The sequence below is a fragment of the Acinonyx jubatus genome, chromosome D2, assembly GCF_027475565.1.
Source record: "Acinonyx jubatus isolate Ajub_Pintada_27869175 chromosome D2, VMU_Ajub_asm_v1.0, whole genome shotgun sequence".
NCBI lineage: Eukaryota > Metazoa > Chordata > Mammalia > Carnivora > Felidae > Acinonyx > Acinonyx jubatus.
Window position 1 is genome coordinate 33,252,387 of NC_069393.1, and position 25,875 is coordinate 33,278,261.

The 25,875-nt window shown below is 48.2% G+C and overlaps 1 protein-coding gene across 22 annotated transcripts in view; it reads right to left on the reverse strand.

Moving 5' to 3' along the window:
- The window catches only part of CAMK2G (calcium/calmodulin dependent protein kinase II gamma), a 56,018-nt gene that overhangs the window by 5,498 nt on the left and 24,645 nt on the right, over window positions 1-25,875 (reverse strand). For 3 of the 22 annotated variants that reach the window (XM_027062295.2, XM_053207592.1, XM_053207591.1), the window contains 12 exons: window positions 25,376-25,459; window positions 24,835-24,929; window positions 24,092-24,214; window positions 20,418-20,501; window positions 20,127-20,169; window positions 17,530-17,592; window positions 15,480-15,523; window positions 8,059-8,091; window positions 5,778-5,846; window positions 4,593-4,637; window positions 2,675-2,723; window positions 1,346-1,459 (listed from right to left, as the gene is read on the reverse strand). In XM_027062295.2, coding sequence (XP_026918096.1) covers window positions 1,346-1,459; window positions 2,675-2,723; window positions 4,593-4,637; window positions 5,778-5,846; window positions 8,059-8,091; window positions 15,480-15,523; window positions 17,530-17,592; window positions 20,127-20,169; window positions 20,418-20,501; window positions 24,092-24,214; window positions 24,835-24,929; window positions 25,376-25,459 — 846 coding nt within the window. The remainder of the gene's footprint in view (window positions 1-1,345; window positions 1,460-2,674; window positions 2,724-4,592; window positions 4,638-5,777; window positions 5,847-8,058; window positions 8,092-15,479; window positions 15,524-17,529; window positions 17,593-20,126; window positions 20,170-20,417; window positions 20,502-24,091; window positions 24,215-24,834; window positions 24,930-25,375; window positions 25,460-25,875) is intronic. The other 19 variants (XM_027062298.2, XM_053207593.1, XM_027062299.2 and 16 more) reach the window with 16 other exon arrangements.

Below are 25,875 nucleotides of genomic sequence, written 5' to 3' on the forward strand. Positions count from 1 at the left end.
GAGAGATGTCTCCATTTACCCTGGACGAGCCTTAGAATAGCTCTAAATCTCGTACCAGCTCTCATGCCAGGATGCATCCCCCAAGAAAACTGAGACAAGGTTCAGAATGACAGCAGGCAGAACTGGTGCCCAAAGAGCCCCCCACCTCCACCCTATCCAAAGCCAAGGGACTTTTGGTGGCATCCTACACTCACAGGCAGCTCACTGACAGGGAGCGCCACTATCAGCAGAGGCCACCAGGGTAAGAGAGGGCTCAGGCTGAGCTCAGGCCAACCCTGACCAGAGCCCCGGGCTGGCCCAGGCCACAAGCCTTTCCTCACAGGAGCGAGAGGCTGCAAGACAAATGCGAGCATTAGAACAGCACAGCCAAGAGGCACAGCTGGGAGAGGGCAGTGCAGCCAAAGATACAGCCAGGTGGTGGCCCCATAGCCACCAGTACTGTCACGGAGGCAGCTCCAGGTGAGTAAGTAGCATCTTAGGGGAACAAACGAGCTGCATCCACTTTCTAGAGGCAAGCAGGTATGTGAACACACACACACACAGACACACACACACACACACACACACTCATACACACCCCCTCTCCAACCCACCAAACCCATTTGCAGGACCTGACTGGGGCCCTAAGGGTGAAGAGGATTGTGTTTAGAAACTTTAAAAGGACAGATAATAGAAGGAAAAGAAGCAGACAAAGGCATCCTCTACACAGACACAACTTAAAATAAAAATATGAGCTACCATTAATCCAGCAAGGCATCATATCAAGACATTCTACTATCTCATTTATTTTCATAACAGTGCTATCAGGTAGGTGCTATTTTATTCCCATTATACAGATAAAGAAGCTGAGGCTCTGGGAGATTTAAGCTACTTCACACATTTTGAAGCTGGGATTTAAACTCAGGTCTGTCTCACCCCAAGCCTCATGCTCTTAATATGATGTGCTGAGCCTCAGGAAACACCACATCCCAACACGGTTCTTGGCTTATGGCAATTTCACCATCATCCCCGCTCCCACCACCTTTGACCTGATTTCTGACTCAGCCTTTCTTCCTGGCTCGTTGCTGAGGCAAGGCCCACTGAATATCCCAGTGGCTTTCTATTCCTTCCCACAATGCCATGTTCTTCCACCCACTCTTCTTTATGTCTTTGGGCCCTGGTCCCAGGGGCCCCTGCCTGGTATTAACAGCACCTCCAATCAGCTCCCCCACCCAGCAGAGGCCGAGCTCCCCAAGCTTACTAAGACAGATAGCTGGGCTGGGCTGACAGCTCTGGGGGGGATCCCTGAGGGGCTTCAGGACGAGCCAGGGAGACAGAAGCCAGATTGTGCCTCCCTCACACTTACTGGCTGAGGAGCAGAGAGAAGGCTGGGGCTGCATGCCTGCAGAGGGGGCTGTTCTGTCCCGGGAGCTCCGTCCTTCAGGCACCGAGCTGCCATTCCCAGTGCGGAGCGGGGCAGCTAGCCAGCCAGGGCAGGGCAGGGCAAGGCAGAGCAGCCAAAACAAACAGAACAAGGCAGGTGAGCGAGCAAGCCAGACAGGACCCAAGCCCGTGGCACTGCAGAGCTGGGGCAAGGCAACGCCTCGGGCTGCTGTGGACACTGGACCACATCCCACGCTGCCGCCTCTGCCAGAGAGGCCTCCCAGCTGAGAGCCCCGGGAAGGTGCACAGACTTGGGCTTGTGGCTTACAGAGGAGCCTTCAAACAGACTGTACAAGGACCCCTGCTCCCAGGGAAGATGTTCTAGGGCGCTAGGCTACAAGGTCAAGAGCCCAGCAGTGAAGGAGCCACTGACTCCACCAGCATCACCAGAACTGAATTGCTCTGGCCTTAATCCCAGCAGCCCTAGAGGTACTGTTGTTTATTGCTTTATACATTTATGCTATTTTTTTTTCGTTCCCAAAGGTTTATTGCCCCCTTACTGCTCCTGTGTGTGTTCTCTTAGCTCTGTCCTGCAGCATTTCTCCATCTTTTCTGAGAGCCTGGCCTCAGGCCACTTACTGTGGCAAAGGGAACAATTCCAGGAGGCCAAACCAAAGAGCAGGGCAGAGATTCCCAGGGGTCTGGCCTGCCACGCCCTCCCACACCCCCTGGCCCTCCTGGCCAGGCCCAAGCTTAGGGTGGTGGTCCTCACAGGACCACCTGGATATGGCCAAATGTGGTTCTGGCTCCATCATTCATGTCAAGACTTTGTGATGAGAGTGACTGATTCCAATGTGCCCAGGACCGTTCTAGTTTTAAAACTGAAAGTTCCACATTCTGGGAATCACCTCAGTCCTAGGGAAATTGGGACCATTGGTCACCCTACTAATGACTCACTATATTTAAGGGCTACTTCTGCAGGGGCTCAGGATGTCCCTGTACAGCGATGTCTCATCATTATCAGCAACAGGAACAGTTCTCTGAGCCCTGGCCCTGGCCCTGGAAAGGCTTAGGAAAAACTCTAGGTTAGCTATTCCAGACCTGGGGTCAAAAAAGAGAAGCCTCTTGCCTAGCCCAGCCAGGCCAGACAGGGACCTCACAACCCACAGAGAGTAGCTTTTATGCCAAGCCCTCTCCTAGAGTCTAAGGAGTCACCATTCTCAGTTCTGGGGACAGACAAGACAGGTGCCCCACTGGAGCCAAGGTACCAGGGACACTGCTAGGGTCCCTTCCCGACCCTGCCAGCACCTACCTTTGAGGTCTTCATCTTCTGTGGTGGTGTTGCAGCTCTCTGTGGAGCCCTGTAGGCCAAAAAGAACATGTTTCTATAACACTCAGGCCCTTAGAAACCAGAGAAACTGAGCAAAACAGAAGCAGAGTATGTGCTCCTGCAGGAGGTGCAAGGAAGAATCACAGGACGTTCTATTTTCACCCTTGCCATCTGACTTTTATAACACCTTGGGTTCCCAGATCCCCTCCCAAGTCTTCCCCAACTCAGTAAATGACAATATCTATCTTGTTGTTAAAACCTACAGTCACCTTCTAGGTTTGATTCTAGGTTGAATCTTTGCTTTCTATTTTTTTTAAATGTTTATTCATTTATTTTGAGAGAGAGAGAGAGAGAGCGCGCGCACAAGTAGAGAGGGGCGGTGAGAGAGGAGAGAGAGAATCCCAAGCAGGCTCTGAGCTGTCAGCACAGAGCCCGATGCGGGGCTCGAACTCACAAACCCTGAGATTGTGACCTGAGCTGAAATCAAGTAGGAAGCTTAACCAACTGAGCCACCCAGGCACCCCTCTTTCTCTTATATCTTAATTATCCAATCTAAATTCAAATCTCTTAGTTCTACCTCCAAAGTAAGTCCTGTCTCTTAACTCTTCATTTTTTAAAAGAAAGATTTTACGTTTAAGTAACTCTACACCCAATATGGGACTCGAACTCACTACTCCAAGATCAAGAGTCACATGCTTCACCAACTGAGCCAGCCAGCCTGGCACCCCTACCCCTTCTCTTTAAATGCACAGCTACTATTTGATTCCAAGTTACCAACATCTGGGACCTGAACTACAATAGCTTCCTGGGCCCCCTGCATCCATACTTGCCTACCTCCCTAAAGCTCTTGCCCATAACACAGCCAGAGGGGCTTTTCAAAGTGTAAATTAGACTATATGACTCTCCTGCTAAGAACCTCCAATAGCTTCTCCTGACTGCTGGAATAAAATGCAAACTACTATGAAGTCCTACGAAGCAGGCCTGCCAGCTTCTCCAACATCATCACCCTGCCCCCCTTCCCCCGCCACTCCCTTCCCTCTTCCCTGTGCCACCCGCATCCTCCCCCCCACCGCCTCCCTCCCCCGCCACCGCCTCCCTCCCCCCCCCCTCCGCCTCCCTCCCCCACCGCCCAATGCCACTCTCCCCTGGCTCCATGCTCTAGGCTCTGCTTCGTTTCCTCTGTTCTGTATACATGCTAAGCTCCTACACTTGCAGCCTGCCTGTCTAGGGCATTCTGCTCCAGAGTCAGCCCAGCTGTCTCCTTCCTATTGTTTAGTTTTTAGCTCAAAAATCACCTCTTGAGGAAGTCCTTCCCTGACCACTTAATTAAAGGCCTTGTTCACCCCCCCCCCTTTTTTTACTTTGTATTATTTCTTCATAGCATTTACCACTACTGGATTTTATCTTACTTATTTGGTTTTTGGTTTATTATCTGCCTCCCCCACACCTGTGGAGAGAGATTTTTATCTTGTCATGAGTAGTGAAAATAAGACAAAGTTACTGAGGGCATAGTGGGGGAGGCAATGGAGGATGTTCTAAGGGTCTGGTTATACTCTCCTCTGTTTTTCTAGCTAATTGCTGCCATTTAAGCCTCACAAGTCATGGAGTGAGATTTAATTATTATTATCCTCAATTTACAGAGAAGCAAATTGAAGTGCAGAGCACCAGAGTGACAGTGGCCTCAGATTCAAACCCAGGCCTGCCTGACTATAGAGCTTGAAGTATACTGCTGTCCAGGAAACAAACAGATGCACGGTATTCCCAGCCTGGACTCCACACATACTGTGGCCTTGAGGTGTGGCCTGTCATCTGCCATCTGCAGGACCCATAGACCCTGTGATCCAGCCCACCTGTTTCCTGCTGATCCATAAAGCAGGAGACCAGCTCAGGAGCCACTCACCTTGATCCCATCTGTAGCATTGTGCACCACGGTGGTTTGTGGCTCCTGTGAGAGAAGATGAAAATTACCCTCTTGTCCTCAGGACAGACCTACAGCTTTTCCCTGAGGGACCCTATCCTTATCCCATCACAGACCCTATGATGACCACTGAGGCCTGCCCACCAGCCATTCCCACAAGACAAAATATCCTGGCTCAACTGGGTCCCAGACAGCTGGGAAACCCCAGATTTAGGGGACAGCACTGGCTGAGAAAGAAGGAGAGGCCTGGCACTTAACAAAAGCAGGTACCAGGGAAGCTGAGAGGTCAAGGGCCTCTGTCCCTGATTCCTTGATTCCTGCTAGATCTGAGTGTTCTTTCCCACGGGACAGGTACACTGGAGGAGCTGTGGGGCTGAGGGTCCAGGCCAGGCGCTGCCAACAGCATTCATCAAGGAGTATGTAGGAGGAAGGGACACAGGGAGAGTAGACTAAGGTCTCCCAGAAAGACCCAGGATGGCCCCTCAGCAAGCTGAGCCCAGAGACCTGCTTGCTTTACCACCTTTCCCCAGAGTTCCTGTCCCTGTTGTGCCATAAGGCAGCACGAGGGTCCGGGTCTGCAGGCACAATTATCCCTCCTTCTCTCCCAGTCACCCCCCATGCTAACTCTCTAGTTAGCCACCACTAGCAGAAGGTGCTCTGGGAGCACACAGTGCCCCCAGCATGGGGCTCTCCAGGAACTCAGAGACCTCAGCACCATCCAGAGGCAAGGGACCCCAGCCCTCCTTCTTGTTCAAAGCTTTGCAAAGGAGAAGCCGAGGCAGAGTTTACAAGGAGCCTCTAAGAACCGATGTGCAGGTCCAAAGAAAGCTCCTACCCTCTTCTTTTATAAGCCACTCACCTTCCCGGCTCCCACAGCAGACCCATGGGGGCCCAGCCTGGGGCTGAGAGGTTTAGCTGAGAGCCCTGACCACTCTTCCCCCCCAAAAGCGAAAAGAGCAGGAGCAGCAGCTGTGCGGTGCAGGAAGGAGCATGGCCACATGGGACAATGAGGGGAAGGGGCCCACAGGGCAGTACACAAAGCAGCCTGCTCTATAGGGACTAGAAGGAAAGGGCCAAGGAGGCCTGGGAGGGAGGGCAAGAAGAGGAAGGGAGAAGGAGCGGGAGGCAGCCAGGGGCAGAGGCGGAGAAGCCGTAGTCAGGAGGTACCATGGCCGTCTGCAAGGGCGCGGGCTCTTGGGCTGGGCTTACGAGACTGTTTTTGTTGTTGCTCTGTGGCTGAGACAAGAAAACAGATGGTTTAGTTCCTCTAGAGTTACCAAAGCTGCTCAGGTTCGACTCCCAGACCTCCCTTGCCCCCCGGCCTGGCCCGGAGGAGCTAGGCCTGAGGTGGCCTCCGTAATACTATGTGGATGGGAGCAATGGTCGGAGAGATGATCAATCCGAGGAGGGGAGTATTGGGAGAGGCCCAGAGACCTAGCTCTGGAAGCATCCTTAAGGTGGGATTAGCCCTGAGGCTAGTTTTAAAGCATCTCTCCAGAAATCTCTGCTTATGTCAGATGCCACGTCACTGCACAATCATACTTCGCTCAAAGAAATTCAGGATCTTCTTATTTTACAGGGAAAAAGAAGGGTGGTTTATAAGAGAGCAGAACAAAATTCAGAAACTCTGGGCCCCCTATCTGTGGGCAGTCTCCTGCTGCCCTTTCAACCTGCCACCTGCATTTCCTTTCCCTTAAAACATCAGCTCGGAGCCTGATCTGAAAAGAGGAGGAACATGAAGAGAAAAAAAAAAACCTCGCCTAGAAGATGGTGGCGAGATTTCCTCGCCTAGAGGAAAGGGGGGGAATGTGACTTTGGATACAGAATGCACCCACTGCCCCCAGGGAGCAGAGACAAGGCTATGCAGTTGGCACAGATATATTTTCTGCCTGATAAATCTTGGATTTGCTCAACTGGGAGTGAGAGCAGAACTCCAAGGCAGGGCAGGTGAATCCAGGGTGGGTGGCTGTGGCTATGGTCCCAGAACCCAGCCCCCGGGAAAGTAGGCTGCCTAGCGGGCGAACATTCCTAACAGCAGCAGACCACTGGGATATCTCCTTGCCTTTTGAAATGTTATACTGAATGGCACAGCAAGGAAGGTGGGGGAGGATGGTGAGGAAGGAAGGAGGCTGATCTCCGGGGTGGGGGAGCCATATCTATAAGAGGCTCTTTTGCCTCTTACAATCCCCTCTGCTTCTTATGATACCCTCACCAATGTACTCAGTATCACTGGGAGTCCCAGTGGAGCCAGTGGCCACCAAAGAGCAGCCTGATGCCTGCATGTTCTTCAAAAGACAGAGAGACAAACATGTAGCTACCATCTCTGTGCAGGGCACAAATGAGGACACCTTGGCAGTTAGGATGTGCTTCTTCCTTCCTAGGACACACACAGAAAGCTAGCAAGACTGTCCTACTTCTTGACTGGAGGCTTCTTTTATGGCTCCTTAGACCAGACCTGAAGGCATCCAACCCTAGCTTGCTGTCAATGGCTGACATGTCCCCAAACCCAGTGCTAGGCATGGAACCTTAAGCCAGGTACCAAGTACTACCAGACTCCACTGAACTCTGCAGGCTGGAAAAAAGGGGTCCCAGGAATAGTCAGGATGTGGGTCTAAACTCACATAAACTCTGCTCTCTTCTATTCCCCACCCCCCTAGCTCAGCTACTAAGTCTGACCTGTTTGGGACTCATTGGATAAGGCTGCCCTCCCTGCAAAGCCTAGCTGAGACAGAGATCTTGGCAGGGAGCAAGAACTCCAGGGTGCTCTTAAGCCTGCCATATCTGCAGAAGGCTGAGATGTCACCCAGGTGGACCGACCTCTGGCTTTAATGGATGGTTTCATAACAATTCAGGCTGCTGTGCTCCCTCCCCTTGGTGGCCTGTGTCCCATGAGAAAGAAAGGTACGTTCTCTGGATTCTTTCAGCTGCTCCTCCTGAGGGGTGGGTGGGGAAGGATGAAATGTTAGGCACAGCCTGTTAATGGGCACTTGCATAGGGGAAAAGGCTGACAGTAAGGCTCAGGGCTGTAAGCCTACAACCAGGTCCTCTGCCCACCACACAGATGCCCACCAGCTGCCAGTCTGTAGCAGGAGGCCCCAGTGAGCAGGGCCTCTCCTCCTGAGCAATAGCGAGTGAGGGTCTCTCCCTGTGACTGCCACCTGGCTCCAAGTCCCTCCTAGCTTCACTTCCTGCCCTGGGCTGCTGGAGGCAGTCCAAGTTCTGCAGCAGGGGGTGCCATACCATACATTCCGATGCCCATTTTTTAGGTCACCGGGAAACCTTGGGCAATGGCCCCTGCTTGGCAGGACAGGCCACGCTTGCCCACACAGCACAGACATGCAGTGAGGATGAGTGAAGCACACGCACATGGCAGAATGGGTTTGCGTGGCTGGCAGGCGGGCACGCAGGCAGCATGGAGGAGGCAGATGGGTGGGCAGGCAAGGCTCACCATTAGGTGCACGCTGGAACTCGACTTCCTTTTCTGGACACACCACAGCAAAAGGGAAAGAGAAGGGGAAAGAGGAGGTAAGAAGAGAAGCACAGAGACGCTGCAGGTTAGTGCAGCAGCGCGGGCTCTGCCTCAGGAGGAAAGAGTGGAAGAAGGAGACCTGGAGCCCAGCACCAGAAGGATTAAAACAGCACCTAGACCACCAGGCACACAAATCCCTCCAGACCCTGGGAGAAGACCTCCTTTGCTGTCAGGTTCACAAACCCAGATTTAGTATATTCTAAAATGTCTCAGCATTGCTCAAAGCTTTGTGAAGAGATTAACTCACAAGTTTATGAAGGTAACATTTTGCTGCAAATTGATAGGTTTGGGCTTACAAGGCTGGCTCTCCTATAAGGTTATTTATTTTCTCTCATTACTAGGTCTGCCCAAAATTTGGGCAAGCAGCTACCAGGTAAATAGCAAAAGCCACTCGGGGCCATCCTCAGCTTTAGAGACATTATACTTCTGAACCTAGTTTTTTTGTTTGTTTGTTTTTTGCCGCACCCCTATACTGCTTTTCAGATAAAAATGTTGAGCTTTTGAAAATCATCTGGTAAACAGTGAATTGGTAGCATCCCTTTCTTTGTCAGTGTGGCCATGCTCATTTATAAGACTACAGTATCTCACTGCATTTTGGAATTAGTGGGAAATGGGAAAATAGGAGTGCTGGTGATTAAAAGTGCGGTGATGACAAAGACATCAAGATGTGAACCAGGGGGAATGTTGAAAGCAGTGATTCTTTAGCCCTCAGCCAGATGCTCATGGACTTTATGCTCAGATGTGAAACAAGAGCATAAACATAAAGACCACATGGAACACTGAAAGTACATCTCAGAAGGCTGTGTCTAAAAGGTGAAAGCACTTTATAATTAGCTTGCTGGGAGACAGAAGTACCCTTGGAACATGTCCTATCTGTTGTCTGACTACTATTCTAGGCACAGTGAACATGTCAGATAAATGCTCCTTTCCTTAAGAGCCTGCATTCTACTTTAGAAGACATCTTCAGGATGGTATTAAATTGAAAAGAAAGGGACTACAAGTATTGAAAAGAATTGAAAATTACATCTAAAGGAAAAGAAAGCCTAAATATAATTGGGCAGCTTCTGCTTCTTTTTTTAATTTATTTTAAATTAAAAAAAATTTTTTTTAAGTTTTATTTATTTATTTTTGAGAGAGAGACAGAGTGAGTGAGTGGGGGAGGGGCAGAGGGAGAGGGAGAGAGAGAATCCCAAGCAGGCTCTGTGCTGTCGGCACGGAGCCCGACGCAGGCCTCGAACTCACACACCGTGAGATCATGACCTGAGCCGAAACCAAGAGTTGGACTCTTAACTGACTGAGCCACCCAGGGGCCCCTCTTCTTCTTTTTTTAAAAAAATTATCTCTGTGCCCAATGTGGGGCTCAAACTCACGATCCTGAGATCAAGAGTTGCATGCTCTACTGACTGAGCCAGTCAGAAACCCCTAATTGGACTTCTTTTGCATTAGTCTTTCATTTATGCCCCAAAATGAGATTTTACTTCCAAAATTATTCCTCAAAAAGAGGAAGGTGTGCTACATCCATACTTATCCTTTTATCCAACTAGAGTGTTTACAATGTGAGGGAAGGTCCATCTTTTTAATCTCCTCTATGCCTAGCAAAATGCCTTAAAGTTAGCATATGATCAACAAACTTTTGCTGAGTTGAACTGGGTTTGTGGACACTGGTTTCTCCCCAGGCTAAAGCAGAGCACAGGTTTCTAACTTGCCCAGAATCACTGGAGTGAAAACTGCAGGGACACTGACCAGGCCTAATCTTGGTTCTTGTGATTTTCAGTAACATGCTGTCAAGCTTTCACCTGGACTTCACCTTAGGTAGAGCACTTTCTATCGTCTGCTTCACCTAATGGGGAGTAAGTTCTCAATTCCAGCTGCCTCTCTTTTTCCTAAACTGTCCTGCAGGAAAACCTAAGATAATCCTCTTCTACCCAAGGGCTAGTTTCTACTGGGTTAGTAGACTTCTTCCAGTTCCTCTCTCCATCCTTTCAGGGCTTTGCCCTCAACCATGTATAGTTGAGCTCCTCTCAACCAGCACACTGCAGCATTGTTTCAATACCAGATCATTTTTAAAGAATCACATCTCACTTTTATTTAAAAATTAAATATTTAAAATTTGAAATCAGAAAAAGGTTCAAACCTACTTTCCATACTTAAACAAATATCCAAATAGTACTTAAGGAAATGGCTATATCCCTTGTTTTTTTCTTTTGTTCCTTTATTTTTTTTAAAACTGGATGGCCATTCTGGCCTTGGGGCTAGTCCTCAACTAGAGGCCTCTCAGGATCTGAGAGTTTGTGCCCCCCCCCCTCCCAGAGTCTTGTCCTCACAAGTGGCTGTCATTCTTCTACAGACCCTGGGTCCCTATACCACTATTAAATAAGTCTAACCAGAACCTGGGGTCCCTAAATTCAAAAAGAGTCGATGCTCAAACCAATGCTAATAGCTCAGCATCTTGTGAAAACTTCTGGACAGTGAGAAACAAGCCTCTCTACAGACCTTAAACACCAGGAATTGGGAAGGGGAAGCTGGGAAAGAAAGGTGGGTCTATAAGAGCCCAGGATGCTCACAGGTCAGCATCTTTTGGGCAACTTCATAGGCCTCCCTCATATACACATGTGGTGACCTTGACCTTCAAGAGAGTCCAGAAAAGTTGAACCCCACACATCTTGCATTGCCCTCCCCTCTGCCTTTGCCAGTACTTCCATCCAGCCACGCCATTCACTGTTATATACATGTTCCTGATTCTAAAAGGTCTGTAGCCATATTATAAGCAACTTGGAAAACAAAGAAGGAAAAAAACCCACCTACTCCTATTTGTCTTGCTAGTCTTTTTTCTTACACAATTAAAAAAACATCATTATAAGCTACATACAAGTTGATGCCTTACTTTTTGAAACAAATAGTATTTTGATTTTTACTCTGATTATCAAAGTAATGCACGGTCTAGGTAAAAAAGGTAGAAAACATAGAAAAATATATAAAATAAAAGTTTCCCAAATTCCCATCATCCAGTGAAGTTACTATTAATACTTCATGGGGTTTCTTCCACATGATATATACCAAATATAATCAAAAACATATCATTTTTTCAAACAAAATTTAGATGATAGTGTACGAATTGCTTTATATCCCACTTTTTTTTTTTACTTAATATAAAACATTATATAGTCATGAAAATTAATAACTTTGTAAAAGTCTAGTAAATGGATTTCTTGAATTATTTGGTCATTATCTTATTGACTTTTGAAATTGTCTCCAATTTTTTCAATTACAAATGTCATGTTGAACATCCTTCCGCTTTCAGTTTTTTTATTTTGAATTATTTTTTTTCTAAAGTTTATTTATTTTTTTTAGTCATCTCTCCACCCAGCATGGGGCTCAAACTCACAACCCTGAGATCAAGAGTCACACGCTCTACTGCTCTACCAGGTGAGCCAGCCAGGCGCTCCTTGAATTTCTTTAGGACAAATTCCCAGAAGTAAAATTAAAGGGTAAAAAGAGCAGGAACATTTTTATGGCTTTTGACATGCAGACTGTTTCAGAAAGGGCCACTGTTATTTATGCTACTACCACAAACTTAAGAGTCAAAAAATGGCACCTCATTTCAACCTGCATTTCTTTGTTACTAGCAAGGCTAAACATCCACATTTATTAACCAGTTCTACCTCCTCTTTATGGGGTTGTCAGTGCATCTTCTCTGACCACTTATTTACTGGATTTTAGGGGGGATTCTTATTTGTTAGAGAAAGCTTTTTTGTATAAAAATAATATTAACCCTTCCCATCATACCTGCTGTGAATATTTTCCTCAACTTGTTGCTGGCCATTTAATTTTGGATGATTATTCCCTTCTCAAACATTTGCATCTTTGCCTCTGATCCAGCTACTATATTCAAAGTCTTCTCTCAAGCACAAAACTCATGTACTGAGCACATAGCAGGATCAGGCACTGGGTTCCCCACATACGTTCTCATTTAAGGCAATTTATTTAACGATTTTTTTTTTTTTTTTTTTTTTTTTTGCCTAGCCCTCCTCCTTCTCAGTGCTCTGTAAGGTCAGACAATGTTGTACACATATGTTCTTCTCCCACCTCTTCTGTGTTTTCTGTTTCCTTTGATGATTCCTCTTCTTCCAGCCTCTCAATGACAGATAGCCCTGAAAATATGCATTTACTGACCTTTTAAACCTTCATGCGCTTTAGATTCATATGGGAGAAGGGGAGTATTATTAAATTCAGATTCCACCTCCCACCCAAAGCTTCCTGAATCTGAATTCCAGGGTGGATCCTGGAATATATATCTTTTTAATTAGCTCCTTAAGCTAATATTACAAGGCTATGCCTAACACTCATCCTTGGAGGCAGCCATCTAGAAATTTCCATCAGAAACCTGTCCTTCAATGTCTCCTTTATCCATCTTTTTACTACCACCTCGGCTGTTACTGCTTTATTTCAGGTCCTACGTCGTGCAATCACTTTTTCCTTCAGGCTTTCAGAGCTACTGAAGTTCCCAGAATCACCACACTGTTTCAAACCTATACATCTTGTGCTATTTCCTCTGCCTGGAATATCCCTCCCATCTCCTGCCCACTTCAACCTAGCAAGATCAAAGGAGTCCTTCAAACTCAGGTCATGGGCCATCTCCTTCAGGAAGATTTCCTGTTTTGGCTCAGATGCTGGCCTCTGCTCCCCCAGCACCTGCCCTATATACACCTCCCTCATAGACCTTACCAGACTACATGGGCACTGCTGGTTTCTCTGTCTCTCTCCAACTCTGAACACCTTACAGGGTGGATTATGGTGTTATCTTCCCAGTTCCTGAAGCATGGAATTTGGCTGAATGAGTGAACTCCTGTGATTCACTCATATGAGCCCTATCTGCAGGTCCAGTACTGACCTCTTCCCTGGGCTACCCCAGGTACTTCCCAGCACCTTAAAAGTCCTCTCCACCCAGATCTTCACCTGTCTCTCAATCTCAGTGTGGCCAAAATAAAACTCTGGCCATCAAAATGGGCATTCCTTCACAATTACTCCCATTTTTAGCAGAGTTACTACCAATTCTTCCAACCTTCAAGGAACTCTGACATTATCTTTGATGGGTCCTTTTTAACATATTCAGTGTCAACTTCCTTTGAAGTTGGGGCAGCCAACCTCTAATCACAGCCTCCCATTCTTGGATACAGCTGGACCAATTATCTACAGGCACTGCCTATTCTTATTATTTGTTTATTTCTGAGAGAGAAACAGAGTGCAAGTGGGGGAGGGGCAGAGAGAGAGGGAGACACAGAGTCCGAAGCAGGCTCCAGGCTCTGAGCTGTCAGCACAGAGCCCGATTCAGGTGTCGAACTCGTGAACTGCAAGATCATGACCTGAGCCAAAGTCAGATGTTTTACCAACTAAGCCACCCAGGTGCCCCTAGGCAGTGCCTATTCTGATTAGTTGGTGCCTGTGCTCTTCTGGTAGTTAAGTATTTTCAATATTAGCTCTTTCTATTTCTAATCACCTTTTCTTCACTCTATGCCCAGATCATTCTAATTGATACCTCTGTGTCTAGTTTCCACCCTCTTCTATTCATCCTTATACCCTTAGCCAAATCTTTTGAAAGCATAGCTCTTGCTGTAGCTTCCCTGCTCAGTGGCCTATATTTCCTGTGGTCTGACACACAAACCTCTAATCCCTCTGCCCAACCAGACCAGTCCAGCTGTATTTTAGATATCCTTCTACCACAAACCCCATGTTCCAGTTGAGTAGAGAACATCAATATGCATGACAGAACCCATACAATTACTTTGTTGTTTTTAAGTTATAGAAGGAATGCCTTTTCATTTTAAGGAAAAATACACGTGTACAAACTAAAAAACGAAAGATATGTCTTTCCACCCTGTCCTCACCACCAATCCCATTCACTAGAGGCAATCAGTGACTGGGTTCCAGTCTTCCTACATCCTTTAAGCTTTCTCCAATAAGCTTTTGCCCAGAAGCTTCTTGGACTGAACCATGCAATGCAGGGTCCAGAATCAATACCATTCAGTGCCTAGCTGATTTCAGGTATGTCCATTTTCCTATTCTATTAACTTTGCAACTTCTCAAAGCTAGATGAAAACTACATCACCCCTTCTATCTCTTGTGTGCCCCTAGAATTGAGTACAGCACTGGGCCTCTGATAGGTACTTATTAAATACTTTGTAAAGAACAATTGATTCTAGCTTCTTTCCCAGATAGAAATATGCAAACTTTCTCTCCAACTAAACCTTCTACCTTTTCTTAACTTGGTTCCACCCATCCAGTTCATGTCCCTATAACTGGGGGACTGCTTGTCACCCCCCTACTCTATGTCAGCAGGTGTGTGTGGAGCCCAAGCTCCCCTCCTTGGGGCAGAAGTACACAGAAGCAGGCATGCAGAGAATGAAAAAGAAGAAGGGGAGGGGGAGGGAAACGGGGCACACATATGTATCTCAGCGGGGACATAAGATCCAGTGGAAAGGCCCAATTTAAACTTTTGTTGGAATTTAAAAGTTTGGATAATTTCATAGTTTGAAATACCCTATGGTGTAAATTGGTAGGCTTCAGGATAGTATGAACTCCTGCCCCAGCCCCAGGACCTGTTCTGCCCCCAAACATTTACAGAACACTCTGGGACCTGTGAAGACCTCTAGCCACCTCTCTTCCACCTCTCCCAAGTAGCCACTCCCACTAGGGCTTTCTGCTGGTCCCTGTGGGCCCCTGTTCTTTTGCCACAATCCCATAGGGAAAGCTCCCTAAATGGCAACAAGCTGTGATACACCATGTCCTTCGTCTGTTTCTGAGGAGGCTATGCCTCAAGAGAGTATAAGACACTTTCACTTAGCAGTATTTGAGCTGGGTTCTGGAAGTGCTTTGGAGATAAGGACAAAAAACTAAAAGGATAGTGGCTTCCAGTTCCAAGCCCTGGTACCCTGAGTTAACCAGGCAAACTTTGCTTTCATTTGTTAAAAAGGATCTGCACTCTAAAAAGAAAAAGAAAATGAGAAGACTGACCCAAATGACCTAAAAAAAACCCCTGAGAGTCAAGCCATGGAGATGAGGCATGTGTCTGTAGTCAGGTTCAGGATTCAGCTCTAGTAAATTATAATTTAGATCACTTCCTCTGAGTCTTCATGATCAAACTAGGGTCAAAAGAAACACATCTTCCTCCTGCCCTCTCAGGCCAATGGAACCTGCTGTTCTGAGCACAAAGGTTTCCAGTTTTAAAGCAGAAAAGCAAGGATAGGAGGGTTTCTGGGAAAGGAGGAACAAAGTGCCAAGAACCCCCCATAGAGACATTGGGAGAGAGACCAGTCTCAGGCCAGAGGGGTGGAGACACCTACCTTGACACCACCGTCCGACTTCTTGTTCAGTAGGCTTTTGGCAGCTGTGAAAACAAAAAGGAAAATCAAGTCTCCTGCATTGTACTCTCTCCCTAACCTGAAGTCTGGCAGCCGGATCCGCAAGAGTCCGCTGTGTCTGACAAGGGGGCCAGGAGTCTCCTGAAGCCCCTGGAAAAGCGCCCTCCTCGTAGCCTCAAAGCAAGAAGGGCATCTCAAGCTGCGTCAGACCCTCAGGGTGGCACCCTGGGATCTCTTCTGCCACGGAAGTGGGCTCAGCAGAAACAGGGACACACTGCACTTAGGAGGAGAAACCACATTCAATACTGGAGCTGCCTGGGGTACTAGGAACTCTGCCTTCAACAACTTCACCCAGGTCTGGAAGCAGAGTGCCAGGGTGAAAGGTGAGGGCTCCGTCCTTAGATGCCATGAAATTCCTCAGAACGGCCAAGCTGGAAGGATGCAAGACATCTCCTAAGAGCTCTTAAGAAACAAGAGTGTCACAGTTCACAAAGGAGACCAGACGTGAGGACAGACAGACACAGACACAGAGACCAGGACCACCTACAGGAGGGTTTTGCCAGGGGGTTGAAGCCTTGACTGGGCAGGTCCTTACCAGGCTTACTGGGTCCTATCTGCCCCTCTTTCCTCAGTCTACTCTCTGCACCCACTGAGCAGGAAGGAGTGGGCAGAATAATGAGGTATTAAACAGATTCTAGCCAGGCACAGGATGAGGCTCAAGGCTGATGAGCTTCGTGTAGGAAGGCTGGTGATGCCTGCTGGTCACCAAGGCCACAGGAAGGTAGCAGACAATGGATGGCAGAGTCTGGGAGGCACAGGGGGATGGAATCAGCTGTCTGATCCACCATGACAACTGGCTCTCCCGGTTGCTACCTGTATGACCTTGAGTGAGTTAACCTCCCTGAACTTCAGTTTCTTCATCTATAAAATGGGATAAAATAGGGCCTAGGTCACAGGACAGTGGTGAGGATCTAATGGGACCATGCATGAAAAGCACTAAGCAGAGTCCTTGACACATAGCAAGTACTCACTAAGTGTAAACCATTGTCACTGTTACTGCTATTCTTCCCTTCAAGTGGCCATTCCTACCCTAGTTGGGTCCCATCTAAGACTAGGGATCTCTCCATCACAAGAATTCTGACGTCCCAGAAATGGCCTATGGTCCTATCTCCATGCAGGGGCGACTTAAAATTTATTTATTTTTTATGTGTTTACTACTATGCCCGACCACCTACTGTGTTAAGTGCTTTGTATACACCAGAGTTTTCAACCCTGGCTGCCCATTAGAATCACTTGGGGAGCTTAAAAAAATCATTATGCCTATCCCCTGCCTAGGAGTCTGATTTTATTTGTCTGGGGTGGGGGGTGTCGGCATCAGGGAGTTTTACAAGCTGTCCTATATAGGCAGGGTTGAAAGCCTTCAACATACATGATCGGAATCATCGCCACGTGATTTATTATCCCCACCGGAGAAATGAGGAAACTAAGGCTGGGAGGGCTGACATGACTTGTTCAGGATGTGGCAGGGCTATCATCCAAAACCAGGGATGGCTCTCTCTACAGCTTCTGCACTCTATAGCCTTTCAGACCTGGAGGCCTGCAAATGCCAGACTTCACAATTTTGAGAGGCATGGCTTCCTCTGTGGGGTCTGCCAACAGTGCTGACAAAGCCTAGTTCTAGCATTGGGCAGCTCCAGCCATGCCCGGGACTGTCTCTGGGGGCTCCCGCTGGCCTTCGCCCTCAGGCAGGCCAGGCTCTCGGCCGTCTGGAGGAAAGCCTCCTGCTACCCAGCTCCACGTCCCCAGGCTATTGCCTCCTGAGAGTTGGCAAGCGCCCAGCATGCACGGCTGGTTAGGGGGCTCTGTGACACCAATGCGCTCGCAGATGCCAAGTTAGGTGGTCCGTCCGGCATGCCCATCTCAGCCCGCAAGCATGGGACTCGCCTCCCTGGTGAGTGGGCCTGGCATGCTGGCCCTCCTGGTGGGGTGGCAGGGAGCCGAGGCAGGCGGTCGGGGGACTCATGCCACGTACCTTGCCCGGCCAGGCCGGCGGCGCTCGCGGCAGGCGAGGCGGGGGCGGAGCTCTGCCTGCCAACTGAGGGGATACAATCTCTCAGTGCACAGAGCTGCCGCAAAGCCACAGGGGCCAGTCAGCAGCGAGCATGCCCCAGCACGAGGCGCGGGAACCGCTGGCCGCCCACGCACAGCAAGGCCCAGGCGGCGTGGCCAAGCCAGCCGAGCTGGGGGAGCGAAGGCGCCAGGGGCAGGCTGATGAGCAGGTGCAGCCAGCCCTGCAGCAGTCTGGGGATCTGAGAGGACTGGGTTCGGTCAGGGTGTGGGGATTACCACAGCTCTAGCACCTGTCCCATAAGCACCTCAGGCGAGGGTCTAAAGCCTGAATCGGTGAGAGATGGTGTCCTTTCTGAGGCAGCTGGGCCCTCGCTTGAGGCTGTTGAGGAAACTGAGCCTCACCTTCAGACCTTCCCTCCTTAGGGGACTTACATGAAGATATTATCAGAGAGCCCTTTTCCTCTGGCCATATTCCAAACAGGAGGGACACTGGCACTCGGGGCCAGGGGCGGGTGCATGGCCCTTGTGCAGCTCGGTTCACTGATGGGCCCTAGCTGCCTATCCCTCTCTTATTCCTCTAGCTCCTTAGAGACACGGGTTGCTTGCCCTCTTCAAGGGAGGTAGCCAGCTTTTCTCAGCCTGTATTTCAGTATTCTGAGGGTGAAGATGCCCAAGAAATGAGCCTCAAGAAAGAAAACAAAGGCTGCTGAAGCAATACATTCTAGAAGCCCTGATTCCACTATTAGCTAACCTGCTAGAGTCTAGGGCTAAGCTGCACCCCCTATTTGGGGTAAACTCAGAAAATGGCCCTAGTTCATGCCCAAAAAAACACACAGGTGCCCTTCCTTCTTGATTATACCTGGTGACACCATTTTCTGCAGCAGCTTTTAGAGACAGGCTCTATCCCCAGATGTCCCAGAGTCATACTAGAGTGCTTGCAGCACTTTTTTGGGTCTCCTCTGACCCAGGGCAAAGTGAGCTCAAAGGCTAACAAGGTCTGGGCAGCAAGGACAGGAGGCTCTTTAGGGATGAGTGAAAGTACTTTGTCCTAACAGAGAGACCAATTTCCTGAAACCAGGATACCAATTTTCTGAAATGGGATGGGGGAGGGAGGTTGATGTGGAGGCCTTGGGACAGGGCACATGCTACTGATTTCCTGGTCTAGAAGAAACGCAGTGGCCTGTCTTCACATTTCTTCTACTCGGAGAGACAACAGATCACCATTCTAGGTCAGCACAGAAATGCCCTTGACCGTCCTCCAGAAAGCTCTCACACTGAGAAAGTAGAAGCTTCAAGTAATTGGAAGACAAGAAGCCTGATGTGGAACTACAGGTCCATCTCTGTTGGAGGCAGCCAAGCTGTGCTGTCCTGCTCTCATTTGTGAGAGTTGAATCCAGAACCAAAGTCTTCCCCTTATGGATAGCTACATAAGAATGAGTCCCAAACCAGCAACACAGGGGATGGGCCTGAGGTGGGACACTTCCCTGGTTCACTTTCTGGTCCTGACCCCAGGTTCTCACTTGGGTAGAGCTCATGAAGACCCAGGACTTCCCATCTGCAGTATCCTCAGACTCAGGGCCCTTAGGTTATCCTGAATCAGCACAGACAAGCCCCTCCTGATCAAGGGGGCAGCCCTGGCCCAGAGTGGCTGTCTACACAAGTGCTGCCACACAACTCTGTCTCCATGTCAGCACAGGAAAGCAAGGGAAGGAATCTTGCTATGAGAACAAGAGAAAGGGTCTTCAGCCAAAACAGTGGGGCTGGGGGTTGCGAGGCTGTGGAGGCCGGAGGGGAAAAGGCAAGCTGGGAAGAGACCTTCTTTCTTCAGTTAAGTTCTGACATTAACCTTTTCCTCACAGAAAGCCACTGGGCTTCCCCACTGAGGGCAAACAATGATGGGGTTGGGTTGGGGTGGGGTGGAGTGTCTTGCATCTTAAAAAGACATGCCAAGTATGATTTACAAATTACTGGTCCCAACTATCCCAATTTCTCAGGCAAATTTAAGCAAGTTGCTTTCCCTTCATCCTGCTGGTCTCTATTTCTTTACTTTTACACAACTAGTATCACAGAGCATATTTTAAGCACAGTCTCTACAAAATGTTTAAGCATCTGGAAAAATCTCTATTAGTCATCCCTACTTAGACACAATAAAGTAGAGATGGTCCCAGTAGGCAAATTAATGGTGGTGATTGAGAAGATTCACTACATCTCATCTCTTTCTTTTCCCCAGCACATTGTCCAATACCCTAGTGACTGGCTAAAAGCTTAAAGTGCTAAGAGTCTTTAGAGAATTAAATAAGAATCCCCAGGGACAAGGTAAATGGGAGGCTGGGCAGTTTACTCTTTGGGAGGGTTTAGGGAATAGAATTCGTAAATGTGAACCCAAGAGAAGTCCCCCAGAATCTCATGTAATAGGACCCAGCAGCAGCAGCCCCTCAAAACAGGGTCATCTTCATATTGGTCAAGGTATTGCCTGAGACACCCACCACTGGGATGGCAACACCCTGTTCTGACCCACTCACCTCAGTGGAATTAAAGTGCACGGCTGGGAAAACATACCTGAGAAGTTTCTGGAGACAAGCATGGTCGTGAGGATGGCACCCTGGGGAAAGAAGAAGGGCCTGTCAATTCAGCTGGAACTCTCGAAAAGCATAGCCTGGTCTCAGGCAGAGGGCAGCTGCTGTCCAGAGCCTCAAGGCCTCAGGTCTTTGGGGCTTCCCAACATGTACAACTTTCACAGCTCAGCTCCAGCCAGAAGGGGAGCTTCCTTTTTGATGCATTAGGACAGTCTTTTGTCCTGTCAAAAGCCATGATTCCAGGATGCTGGCAGCCTGGAAAGGCAAGACTCACCTTCAGTTTTCTCCGTGCATTGAACTTGCGCAAGCACTCCACAGTCTCTTGACGATGCATCATGGACGCCACCGTGGATCGTTGCTGGAACCCAAACAGACAGGCCTGTGAGCCCTCCTGCCAGGTCCTCTGCCCCTCACCCTAGTCCTAGCACTGTTGGCTCTGTGCTCAGCCACCCCTGAGTTGATCTGAAGATAAAATGAGGTCATAGATGTGAAATGCTTTTACAACAAAAGCACTATCCCGAACTCAAGGTTATATAAGGACAAAAATCCGAACATGAAAACATCACTGATAACTGATGCTGGATGAGGAGGGTGCATGAGACAGCACTCTCCCCTTCCTTGGGAAATGGGAGGCTACGGAATGGAAGAGAGTATCCTGTGTGTTGTGATCCTCATGCAGTAACTCCTTCAGCAACTGCTGGCTGAGCACGTACTGCACTCCTGAGCAGTGAGAGAACAGGCAGTGTTCCTGCTCTCTACAGAGAATGTTCATCCCTTCCAAGAGCCCCTCTCATCACACCCCCACAAGGACCTGAAAGCTGATCTGAGAAGCTAAGGGTCTTCACCTTGAAGTATCAATTCTTTTCATCATTTTGGATGGTAATTTCTCTTCAGTGTATCACTGCTAACTTCCTTCCTCCTTAAAGAGTCCACTGGAAATGATTTACAATTATGATGATTTACAATGATTTCCTTGATGACTCAGGGTCATCAATACAAGCATCAATTATTATGTAATATTTTAATAGAGTGATGTCCTCAGGAGCTACTGAGTTATATAGGATGGTGGAGGGTGGGGCCTATGAGAATGACTCCCAGGACATAGTATAATCCCCAGTTCTTGAGTATCTGTTTTAAGTTGCTCACTGCCCCCCTACTCCCTTTGCTGTTGCTGTCTTGGCTAGTCTGCTAGAAAAATAAATCCCACAATATGCAGCCTGGTGCCCCTCCATGGGGCTGCCCCATAATCCTTCCCCTCATCCCTGGCCCACTTCTTTTCCTGGTTCCCAAAGCAAGTCTGCCAACCTCCTCTTCCCTTTCCTGAGTCTTATAACTTCACTTCCTCCTCCAAAGCATAAATTTTTCCACAAAGAGAAATGAGAGATCATCACACAAGAACTCCTTCAACTTCAGACCCCCATCCACAAAGTGATTTTCATCTAATTTCAACCTCTTTTTACAGCCCAACCTTTGCTTCTTCAATTACTCAATATTTTTAATCCTTTATTCTAGACTATATTCTTCTCTATACATTATACTCAAGCCTCTCCTTAAACAAAAATATAAAACTCCCCTGACTCATCATCTTCTGTATACAGTACCATTTCTTTCTCTCCTCACCCTCATTCCCTCTTCCCTCACTGAAGAAAGGGTTCAGTTTCTCACTCTACTGCCTCTGTCAGTGAAATAATGAAACAATGGCTTCTGATTGGTCAGAGTATATGGATTCTTCTCCATCTTTATCATGGACTCTCTGTGGCAGACCATCCCTTATTGAGACCTCGTTTCTTAGGATCTCCTGCTCCTGAACCTCCTTCGGCCACAGAAGTTCTCATTCCCAGCCCTCTTTGCTGGCTCCTCTAACTGTGTCTTTACTTGCTGGTGTTCAGTGGCCGTCTCTTTTCTTACCGAAGCAAATACAAGCCATAATGGGAATTCGATCAGCATAGAAACAATCCCATTTATTTCAACACCACCCACACAGAAATGACTGCAACCCACATTTCCAATTTTTAACTTCTTTTCTAATCTTTGGAACCACATTTCTAACCACCCATCTGATGTCTCCAGCTAGAGGTCCCCAGACACCACACTCGATATGTATAAAACTAACATCATCATCTTTTCTCACAAACTGGCTCTTCCTCTGGGTTTCCTCTGAATCAGTGAATGGTACAACCCTCTGCTTATTATCAACTCAAAATCTGGCAGTCCCCATAGATACCTCTCTCCTTCACTCCCTAAATCCAACTGGTCACTAAATCCTTTTGATTCTGTCTACCAAATATCTCCCAAATCTGTCCACTCTTTGCCACACCACTCAGTCTCCTATCATTACCCTTAGCTAAGACCTCATCTGGTCTTGCTTAGACAATTACGACAGCTTCCTGAGCTCTCTGCCCCAGTCTCCTTTCTTCTTCAATTTCATTTTCTACAAAGCTTCCAAAGTGACCTTTATTAACTGTGTACTTCATTGCCTCTTTATTTTTTTGTAATTTATTGTCTTCAGATTTTATTTTTTTCTAAGCAATCTCTACACCCGACATAGATCTTGAACTTACAGCCCTGAGATCAAGAGTCACATGCTCCACTGACCAAGCCAGCCAGACGCCCCTTTGTTCCCTCTTTAAATCCCTTAAATGGTTCCCTGTGCTCTCAGAATAAAATCCAAACTCATTAGGCAGAGACTTGTATGTCATGGAATCTTTTTGGCCTTGTTCTCTTGCATTTTTGTAGGCATATCTTCATCTACAACCAAACTACTTAACATTCCTTAAACTTGCCACAATTTCCCATGGCCTTTCACCCTGGCCCATGCTAACCTCTGTCTTCAGGTTGTATCCTGAGGAACTCCCAGCCAGCTGTCAAGAACCAGGACAGAGGTCACCTCCTCCATGCAGCCTTCAGTAACCTCACTACTCACCAGATAACAAGAGTTCCTGTGCACTCATTAGATTTTTTTATGTACTTGTCACATTGCAGAATGGCTGCTGTTTGAGTGCCTACGTCCCCAGATAATTTTTAAGATCTCTGGGGGGAAGGGACCATGCTTTACTCATCTTTTTATCTTCAGTACCCACACAGTGACTGGCACTGAAGAGGCACTCAGTAAACACAGGAAAAGCAAATACATAAATGCACCATGGTTGTCAGGAGGCCTAACTGTACCAGATCCTCTTCTTTGTTTGAAAACAGATTTCAGGAGTGCCTGAGTGGCTCAATCAGTTGAGCGTTCAACTTGGGCTCGGGTCATGATCTCACGGCTTGTGGGTTCGAGCCCCGCATCGGGCTCTGTACTGACAGCTCAGAGCCTGGAGCCTTCTTTGGATTCTGTGTATCCCTCTCTCTCCTCCCCTCCCCCGCTTTCACTTGCACTCTCTCTCTCTCAAAAGTAAATAAAAATTAAGAAATATTAAAAAAAAAACAGATTTCAGCTTTATAGAAGTGTTCATGGAAAAAGAATATGTTGATCCACATTGACAGCCTGGAGGCTCTCCTAGCTTTATGACTGAACTTCAAGATGCTCTTTTTAACTGCCCAGAGGCCCCCTTTTGTTTATTTGTTGGGTCTTGGTCACATTCCCATTAGAGTTGTGTGACAGCTGAGAGCTGAATATGCACCCTAAGCTTGGTAATTCACTTTGGGTTGTGCCAGCTGCTTTCTACCATCAACTCTCTAGAGTCTGCAAGGGTCAACCTAAGCTTTCATTCAAGATCAGAACTAAATCACACCTGACAAGTAAGTGGGGGAGAGACAGGTTGAAGCCAATTAGGCCACTGCCTCCTTGAATCCCTCCTGGGCCCCACCCAGTCCCCCTCCCTCTCTGCTGGGTCTTTGCTCAGGGCCCAGAATTATTCTCTGTTCATAAAAAGGAGGGTGAGGAGAGTACTAAGGGCATATTGAGGGCTGACATCTCTGAGATCCTCCACCCCAGGCGAAGACACTTACGCAGACCCATGGATGCTTGAGAGCCTGGTCAGCTGTGATGCGCTTCGCAGGGTTTATGGTCAGCATCTGGTTGATTAAGTTCTTGGCTTCAGGAGTCACCGTGTCCCACTCTGGTGATGGGAACTAAGCAGGAAGAGGGAAAGGAGACATATGAAATCTGTGAGCCCCACACTCTGAAAGGGAGGCTCTGTCTTCGTTCCAACTCCTAGAAATGGGATATTCTGTGCTATCTAAACTTCCCTGGCAGAGAGATGGAGAAGCCCTGGGGCATCCCAGCACCTGTGTCAAAACTTAAACACTAGGAGAGGAAGATAGAATCATGGTTAGAATGCCAGGATATCAGATCAGAGTGGGAAGGGGATTTCAGCAATCCCATCTTCTGGTTCAACCCCATCTTTTTCCTTACTAGAAAGAAACAGTGGCTCAACAATGTGCCCAAGGCTGCACTGCAGTGGAAGGAGCCATGACACTTCTTGTCCCTATGTTATGTACCACATCACACCTCTCAGGCCATTCTTTGCAAATAACGGATCAAAGAGCTTCCATGCACTCCTCAATTTTATAACTACCAAGAAAGGCTGTGCAAAAAAGTTGTTCCTGGGATAGGGTGTGGCAGGAATTGAGACCTGTATGCCCATCCTTGGGTCCTCAAAGTCCCCAGACACTCCCCATATCCCATGACATACTAAACATGTCCCCTCCTGTGGACAGAGCCCGAGGGTCATGAACAAACCAGTCCTTACATCATAGGCCCCAGCCTTGATCTGCTGATACAACTTGTGCTGATCCTCATCCCAGAAGGGAGGGTATCCCACCAGGAGGATATACAGGATGACCCCTACGAGACAGAACACAGGTCATCGGGGTCACTCACCTACTTCACTGAGGAACCAAGAAAAGCCACACAGGGCTCAGCCACGCAGAAAGTCAAGGTTATATCAGAGGTGGAAGTGGATGGCAGACGATAATGCTGTGCCACTAGCCCCCTCCTGCTATCCTTCGCTCCCAGTGTCACCGCCCACATCAGGGATTTCTTTAGGCATAAGCCATCCTCTAAGGCGTGCGTAAATCCTTCTTCAGGAAGGATGCAGTATAATCCAGGAAATATTTGGGGAGGAGCGAGTGATGAGAACAGCCATCCCAGGGGCACTAGAGCAAACACCGTGATTTCACACACACCAGACACTTGTGGGGCCCACGAGGAATAGCGATGCCTCTTTCTCACCATCACTGGAAGTTGAGGGCCCTTAACATCAAAAAGCTGAGAGTGTGGAATGGGCTTACCGCAGGCCCAGATATCCACAGGTTTTCCATAGGGATCTTTCCTCAAGACCTCAGGGGACAAGTAACCCGGGGTGCCAGCAAAACCTGTAGCAGAAGAGAGGGCAGAGGCACACTGAACCCACTTTCTCTCTCATTAAAACCACATCAGCAATTTCCCCCGAGTCCCTTCTCATTCCTGCTGCTTTTGCTACATAAGCTCTCAGCACGTGGGCAGCAAGAGATGGCAGGCTGGGTTTCTTGTAGTGCCCAGAATAAAAATCAGAGGGCAACTCCGTGTGCCTACCAGGAGCTCCCATTCCTCCCCAGAGGCAGCAAGAATGCTGTGCTGACAACAGCTAGACTCACTGTACTGAGTCACGTAGGGCCAGGGGGACGCTCTGTACCCTCCCCCTTCTCCAGTCTCTGAGGAGACCAGGACCATTAAGGGTCTGGCTTCTAGTTCTGAAAGAGGAAAGCAGATCAGGAAGAGGAGGAAGGGCGGGGGCCACATTCCAGGAAGA